Below are 8,542 nucleotides of genomic sequence, written 5' to 3' on the forward strand. Positions count from 1 at the left end.
AATTACATTTTCTGGGTGTGTAAATAACAATTTCATTAATAACAAAACCAATTCTTACACTCTTAGAATTTTCTTCCTATATTTTTATTAATCTAAAATAAAAAACAAAATTAAGGAAGTTTCGGAATCTGAAGTAAAGATAAACACAGCAAAGAAACAACATGACTAACAAACCAAAAGGCAAAAATTCGAAACAAGAAAACAATAAGATAGCTTCGGTTCCGAAGCTGCTCGTTACCGTTGCACCGTACCTAGAGTTTAAAATTGGCCCCAATTCAACACAGACACAATCACAAACGCATCATTCTCTGCGTTTATCTCTCTTTCTCTGATATCCAAAAAAATTCCAAAAATGGTATCAAAGGTGAAGAGAGGACCAGTGAAGTCCATCAAGGACCTTCGTAACAACAACAACCGTCGTTGGCGCCGGAAAACTCCCATAAAAAATGTGGTGGCGGCATCCTCCGCTGCCCTGGCTTCCATCCGCCGCCGTATCACAAAACTCTTCTCAAAGATCGCGCGCATCAGCACCACCCACAAGAAAAAAGCAACCTCTTACAAGATCCTCAAAAAGACAACAACAACAACAGAAGAACACGAAGAACAACTCGATGCCATTCGCCGCACCCTGGTTTTCGACGACGCCACCGCCACACCACTCCTCCCTCCCTCCCTCTCCGTCCGAAAAACCGTGTTCCTTGACCTTGACGAAACGCTAGTCCACTCCCACCCCTCGCCGCCACCGGAGAACTTTGATTTCGTTGTCCGGCCGGTCATCGACGGCCAGCCCATGGACTTCTATGTCGTCAAGCGCCCCGGCGTCGACGAGTTCCTTGAGACCCTCGCCTCTAAGTACGAGATTGTCGTTTTCACGGCGGCGCTAAGGGAGTACGCGTCCATGGTGCTGGACCGGCTTGACCAGAACCGGTACATCTCGCACCGGCTCTACCGCGATTCATGCCGCCACATAGACGGGAAGCTGGTGAAGGACCTTAAAGAAACTGGTCGCGATCTCAAACGGGTGGTTATAGTGGATGATAACCCGAGTTCCTTTTCGAACCAACCCGAGAATGCGATTCTGATTCGGCCCTTCGTGGATGATATTTTCGACCGGGAACTTTGGAAATTGAGAAGCTTTTTTGATGGGTGTGATTGCTGTGATGACATGAGAGATGCTGTTAAGCGCTATCAGCAACGTTAGATTTCTTGGAATATTATTTGCATTTTGTTATTTTATTTATTCCCTTCCCTGTGTGAGTTGAACTGAGTGGTTTGTTCAATGTATGGTGAGAAGGGAGGGGAAATGCTGTGTATTACTAATTCTTAAGTTAACTTTAATTGATGCGTTGGTTATTGGTTCTTTCTCTGTCACTATGTTTCTAGTAATGGCTAAAATGGCTTCAATGAGGATTTGCAGCAAATGATAATCCTCTAATGTAAGAATCCTACAATCATGGTTGCATTCTTTGACTTCTATGAACATTTTAGGACAAGGAGGGAAATTTATTTAAACTTGAATTGAACAGATACTTTTGAACTTTTGCTTTTAAGAGTTAAACTTCTCTCTCATTTTTCTACCTTGTTCTCTTTAATCAAACAAATGGAATTGAACTATCTCATGTTTTTTTTTTTTCTTTTCTGTATATTCTTTTCTTCTCATCCAAATATGTATCCTTTTCTGTGTATTCTTTTCCACACAAACTCTTAATAGAATTCCCCACCCTTTTCGTTTAGATTGCACTGGTTAGAGATTGATTGTATGCACTCCATCAAGACCTTAAAATCTAATAAAAATGGTTTGCTTGCAAGTGCCTTTCTTGTATTGTGCAAGACTGCTGCGAGGCCATGGTCGATGAAAACGCAATATCTAAGCTGTCACATAACGCTACAACAGTTTTGGCCCAAGGAAGGACTCAGAAAACGAAAAATGGTTCATGAATACCTACAATAATTATCAACACTTGAGATGAAGTGTATCTGTATCCATTTTTCTAATTCGTAATAATCACGAAGTTTTTCTTAAATAAAAAGGATCTTCCAAACTGATTAGATATGATTTCAACGCTCATTCTTGCATAATAATATCCTAGGAGGTGAATACAAAATTTCTCTCTAATTAATACAAAGCATATCAAAATTAACTCAATCAAAATTTTCACTAACTCATTCTTCAATATACCTTTTAAAAAGTTTTCAAAATTATATTTTTAAATTCGTTTTACAAAATTTGTTTTCGAAGTTTTTTTTTTTTAAATATACATTTTAAAGTTTTAAATTTTTTACAAACTTTTTTGTCAACTTTCAAAAAATATAACTTTATTTTTTAAAGTATTATTTTTATGGATATCCATAAAAAAAATGCTTGGATTGATTTTTATTAAATAGATTAAATTTTTAATTAACCAAAATGTATTAATGAATTTTTATATCTAATCCATTATAATTCGAAATAAAACTATATGTTCTATCCAACGTCGGCCTTACTGTAATTGAAGCTCACATTTTTTCACACACGAAACTTTCGTTTTCTCTTTTCATTTTTGAGATTGAACTTGTTGAGGAGCTCTAGGCCACCGCTTTTATATCTGGGCACTCTCTGCTGCTAGAAAGAGAAATTGCGTCTACAAAAAATTTGGTATATTCTTTTGCCACCACATTTTCTACCAGTGCTGGCTGATCCTTATTTAACACACACTATTGAGGTATTTCTGAAAATGAAAGATGCAGATGCATGTGAAGAAGTTAACTTGACATCTCTGCACAATTTGTAACAGATTAACGTAACACTAATTGTCATGAACAAACTGGGTTTTGAAGTTCTGACGATTCCTTCTCAACTACCACAACGTAATAAAAACTCTTTATTTTCCTTCAAAGCTTGTTTCTTTTCTACGTATTCGTGTTAATCTTGGTCAATCTATCAAATATTGAAAGTCCAGATTTCAGGCACCATATAAATGGACTAGCATAAACCTCTTTAGCTTACAATCCTTAAAGGGATTCTACTCTGCAAGTCTTCTTCCACAGCCCCTACAATCTTTTCTTCAACAGGTGCTATCCCAACTCTGCCATATAAGTTCATTTCTAATCCCATCATATCTAGTACGTTCATTCATTAAACGCAACATCTTTACCTTTACTGCGTTATTGAATTTATTCTTTTATTGGCTTATCCCAGTCTAACATTCAATTTTATAAGTTTGAGCAGTAGCAGTTATCATAAGCGTAACCCATTCTTAATTTGAATGTTCAAAATATTGTTTATTTTGGACTCGCATCTTATCACAACTGAGGACAAATCTCGTGTTACCGTTAACATGGCTATCACTCGAGCGTGCAGAGGGGCAAATGCTGTTCTGATGCAGGTGACCAGTGAGATGAAGACACTTGGTCCTCCCACGATTCTGGTCATGAGATTGTATTATTGGTGTCTGCGTGAAGGCGAGGGTGTTCTAATGCTAGTGTTTCATGAATCTGTTATATTCTCAATTTGATGACTGCTTTTTTTATTCAACCATGGTTTTGTTCATCATCTTAGCTTCATTTTTTCTTTCAAAATATTATTACATTTATTTTTTCTTGTTGCTGCCTTGGTTGATTTACCTTACACGCATTGCTGGACCAAATTTTCTGATACACAACCATTGATTCTGTGAGACGGGGTTCTTTATTTCAGATGCTAACTCACACTATAAATAGCTATTTGTGTTTAGGAATGGTAGCATATCAAGTAACGTAAATTAAGAAACCCTCTTGGAGACACTACTACTTTGCCTATCTAGGGGATCAAATCTGCTATTGGCAGGATAGTATAGCAGTGTCTCTACATCCATGTTTTCAGAAAGTATCTTCCTCGGAAAAATACTTTCATAGATAATAACTTAAACCCTAAAGCCTAAGTTTCCATCTTAGTGAGTTAAAGATCGATATCTAGACTAAGTACTTGCAAATCTGTTTGAACAACATTACTATGTCCTGTCCTAATTATAAAGATGAAACTGCTAGACATCTGATCAGCGGTGTTTCTCTATTATCGAACTAGAAGAATAACCTCACTACAGTGGTGTGACAGAGACACGAGGACAAATATGTCATACATTGATAAAAAGGAGTTAGAGTTTTAAGATCTAATATGTGAATTGTGATGATTAAATCATTAAAACAAGAATTGTCATGATCTTTGCTTCGCATTTTCAACTTCTTGGATTTCTTTCTCTAGTTCCTTACATGCATTGCTGGGCCAATTTTTCCTGATATACTACTACCATTGGTTCTGTAAGACCCGGTTCCTTATTTCAGATGCCACCTCACACACCTCTGATAGTGCTATTGTGTTTAGAATGCTAGCTTGACAGGAAAAGTAAATTACACATCCCTGAGAGATGTTCTAAAACTTTAATATAGGAATGACATCCGTGTGGGTTTGGGTTGAATACTATAACAATGTCCCTACATTCTGTTTTCAGAAGCACCAAACCTCATAACCATACTTTCATAAAGTCATTATAGATTGTTTGTAGTATCTCAGTATCTTAAACAGCCATGCTCAGACCAATTACTTGCAAATCTTTTTAACAGTTACTATTTTGTACCCATATTATAAAGGTGAAATTGCTAGACAGGCAACTGACAATGCTCTTTGACTGGAGATTTTGAAGAATGACCTTGCAATGACGTTGTGAAATAGACACATCGGCAAATATGTCAAACGGTGGCAATAAGAAGTTAGAGTTTTCAATATAACATTTGAATTGTGAAACGGGAAATTGTTAAAACAAGATTTGCAAATTGTGATCAGAAAGTTGTACAGGGATGCATGTGTAATATTAGTTTTATTCTAAAATTAACATATTAAATATGGGCGAGTGTAAGATGACTGATTAGTAAAATCTGTACCTGCAGCCGCTGCCATAAAATTTTTGTTGATAAATATCCAAACCTGGATTTTGATTCAATTAGTGAGTATTTCCTCTTGTCCGTCATATAGGTATTTTTGAGGGAATCTGCTAGGCCTAAGTTTAATTGTCCTGCCTAGCGTCTTCCTTCTTTGCCATTGTTAGCCTTACCATACAATCTTTGATCACGTCCAACCTTCATTTTTACTGATGTCTAATTGACTCTCTCGGACTGTGTTTTATGTTTAATGCTCGAATCTGACATCCTCCCTCTCCTTTTAATTTCACATTGCTGTTTCTTGTGATTATAGCTGGATTGTTGTTATTTTGACTATTGTCACTCCATTAAGCTCTGTCTCAAATGCTGTCCAGCTTGGTTCCTAATTCTAGACACACCCAATCTTTTATATTTCTGTTGGAGATCTTACATCGACTAGAAATAAGACGAATTTATAGTATATTAATGGGTACAAATCTTATCTTACAACTTGGTTTTGTAAATTATTGGAAGATTTGTTCACCTATTATTGAACTCTTATTGAACCATCATAAATGAGGGAGATATGTTGAAGGTCTAACAATAGATAAGCAAGTTTGTTAAGCTTAAAAGTCCACTTTTTAAGAAACTCAATTTCCATAGTACACTTCCACATTTAATCTCTTGTTTGAAGCTTTCATGTTGCTTTGGGGTATCTTAATTGATCTCTTAGGAATAAGTTTCCATTTTTTTCTCTTTTCACGTCCTTATTCTAATTATTATCAGAAGTATATCATTACAATGTACAGAGCTAAGTGTTTTATCTTTTGTATCACATCTTCACCTTAATATCAATATGATTTCGTTATTACTAGCACATTAAAGGAAAAATTGATGAACATTAATCTCATCGCAATGAAGCTTTTGGAATGTCAGTAGCTCGCCATAAAAAAAAAATCAGTTTAGAAGACAAAATTACTCGGCACAAGATCAAACGTAGTCCTCTCCTTCTGTTTCTCTATCCTAAACATGGTTCGAATCTGACAAATCATAGACCGAACGAACAAAACAACAACAATTACAATTACAACATCACCACCCTCCATCAACTCAGGATTTCATATGAATTGCAGCCCACATATTGCACTTTAGGGTGGCACAGATCCCGAAGAGAAAAAAGCAAAAGAGAATGGATCTCACCGGATCAAGGCGCAAGAGTAAACCTGTTGTGGCAACCTCCACGCCTCAGATTTGCTGAAACACATATCATCAAGGTCCTCACTGGTGCACCAGCTGCATTTTGAGTTCCGAGAGCACTGAGACTGCGCCACCAACTCTCCACAGTTGTTGGGGTGCTGAGTGTTCCTGGACTCCAACAGGTGCCGACTGGAACCATCCCCAGAAATTCTAGCGCGGTATCTGGAGAACCCGTGAGAGGATTCGCAGAGAGAAGCGTTAAAGAGAAGAAGAAGAAGAAGAAAGGTTAACACCAAAGTGAACGGCTGGTTGAGGGAGAACGCCATGGAGGAAATGTAAATCTCAAAGTTTTGAATTTGGTAAAGCTCTCAACAAGCATACAACGAAAAAATTAGAACTGAGTAGAAAAGGTTCTTTTATATTCGCATATTTGATTTTTTTTTTTTCAAAACGAATTTTTCTACCTCTTGGTAGATGTCGTAAATGTCGTTGAACACAAGAAACCTTGTTTCCATATAGCGACATTGTATCTGTTTTTTGTGATGACCACAAAATAGTTCATGAATTAGTTATTGGTATAAATGGCAAAACATAAACTAAACTAAAGCGTTGGGATTTAAAATACATATCAATGTCTGAACTTTTTTTATTTAATAGTATATAAATATACCTCTGGTAATAATAGTTATAAAACTATTACTCTTTTTATTAATACATTCTATTTTCATTTGTTTGTTTCATTATATTATAAAAATAATAATGCAAAAGATAAAAGGAAAAGGCATGTTTTTTATTTTCACCAATTATTTTTGAAGTGGTATTACCATAACTCAGGTATTGTTACCAATTATTTCTGTAAAGTGTCATAATTTAATTCGAGCACTATTTGTATAAGCAAACATAGTTATCTTAAATGATGTTGTTAATTAAATATTAGCTCATTAATAATTCACATATGCTTTTGTCAATGACATATTTTAGGCTATTTCTTCGTGCATTCCATTTTTTTTAGTGTTTAAAAACTATTAAAAATGTTAATATGAAAATGACATTTTCTTCAGTCTGTTAGAGTGATAATATGAATTTGGTTTGTCAAAATAAATGTAGAGTGAACCAAGATATTGAACATGTTGGTATGTAAAAGTTCAATTTGCATAACTTGCAGTCTACGTAGGTTGGTCTGTGACCCGCACAAAAAATAAAAAGCTTGCACTTATATATATTATTTACTTTATTTATGGACTTTTGCATGAACATTCCAAATTTTTGTTTGAGTGAAAAAGGCAACTATTATATTTTTTTCAATGTACTAAAATTTGAAAAATACATCTTGTATGTCATGTATTACAAAGTATGAATATAAACATTATGAAAATTATGAATTATCAATTTATTATTTAATTTTCCAAAATATTTGTTTAATCTTGTGAACTTTTGTTAATTTTTTTTTTATTTTTTTAAACATTTAAAAGTTTACACATAACCAATTTAGAAGTCGTGGGTTGTTATAACCGAAAACCTTCCTTAATAAGAAGAAAGATATAGTGTAAAGAGTTTGCCCTTAGTAAGAAAAAAGATATAGTGTAATAATAAATATTGTGTATTAATAATTGTGAATTCAAAAGAATTAAAAAATAAATAAAAAAAATTCAATAAAATCACAAAAGTGACATGTAGCACTGTTTATGACCGTTAATGACAGTCTCATACTGTAAAAACACACATTTTCAATTTCATATATTAATGATGAATTTTAACTAAAATCTAACTAATTAAATTAAATACATACGAGAGAAAAAATAATAATCCCATCTAATGTGAGTTTAATCTGTCATTTTCAAACATTTTCCTTTTATAAAACTTATTTATAAATTGTTGTATCCATTTCAGACCACGTGTTTAGACAGTTTAGTTGTTGAGAAACTGGAGAATGCCTAAATTCCAGGAGTTTCAGACTGTTTACTTTTCAGAAAAAGGAAGTTGTTTCTTAACAACCTTCTTCCTCTCTATTACAACCTTGCACCCTGCAACATTTTTTTTTCGGCATTCGGTGTAGATTTTTGTTTTCTGTTAGAATTTAATTTGAATGTTTAATTACTATAATTTTAATTTAAACAATTGATTAAAGAATTTAAGATTTACGGTTTAAAAATTATTATTTCAAGTATTCATTTGAATAACTTTCTGTTTTCATTTATTATCAATGTAAAATGGTTATTTAATTTTTATTAAAAGAAATTTCAAAAAGAAATTATTATTATTTCTTTAAAAGGATTTTATTTTAGCACTTTATTTATTGTTAAAATGGAGATCATTAAAACTGAAAAATGTAGGTGACATTAAAAAAAATCATGCTTCTCTTTAGTACCTTTATTATATTTTAGTCTTTGAAATATAATTTTGATTTCTTAGACTTCAAAAGAAATACGTGGATAAAATAACAGTAACAACTAAAAACAAAAAATACAACGAG

The 8,542-nt window shown here is 33.8% G+C and overlaps 2 protein-coding genes across 2 annotated transcripts; one reads left to right on the forward strand and one right to left on the reverse strand.

The window, feature by feature from the left end:
- The first annotated feature begins 224 nt into the window (after positions 1–224).
- Positions 225–1,360, forward strand: LOC114188743 (uncharacterized). Its single transcript, XM_028077378.2, has one exon. It carries the CDS (start codon positions 353–355, stop codon positions 1,199–1,201), a length of 849 nt encoding a protein of 282 aa, XP_027933179.1. The 5' UTR covers positions 225–352; the 3' UTR covers positions 1,202–1,360.
- A 4,419-nt stretch (positions 1,361–5,779) lies between these two features.
- LOC114188780 (uncharacterized) lies at positions 5,780–6,548 on the reverse strand. The gene has a single exon (XM_028077420.2). It carries the CDS (start codon positions 6,393–6,395, stop codon positions 6,069–6,071), a length of 327 nt encoding a protein of 108 aa, XP_027933221.2. The 5' UTR covers positions 6,396–6,548; the 3' UTR covers positions 5,780–6,068.
- Positions 6,549–8,542: the final 1,994 nt, after the last annotated feature.

Source organism: Vigna unguiculata, chromosome 6 (assembly GCF_037176805.1).
Source record: "Vigna unguiculata cultivar grain cowpea cultivar isolate G323 ecotype 2 chromosome 6, ASM3717680v1, whole genome shotgun sequence".
NCBI classification, from domain to species: Eukaryota; Viridiplantae; Streptophyta; class Magnoliopsida; order Fabales; family Fabaceae; genus Vigna; species Vigna unguiculata.

Excerpts from the sequence above, each read along its gene's own strand:
- LOC114188743 (XM_028077378.2), top strand. The coding sequence starts at position 353 with ATGGTATCAAAGGTGAAGAGAGGACCAGTGAAGTCCATCAAGGACCTT.
- LOC114188780 (XM_028077420.2), bottom strand. The coding sequence starts at position 6,395 with ATGGCGTTCTCCCTCAACCAGCCGTTCACTTTGGTGTTAACCTTTCTT.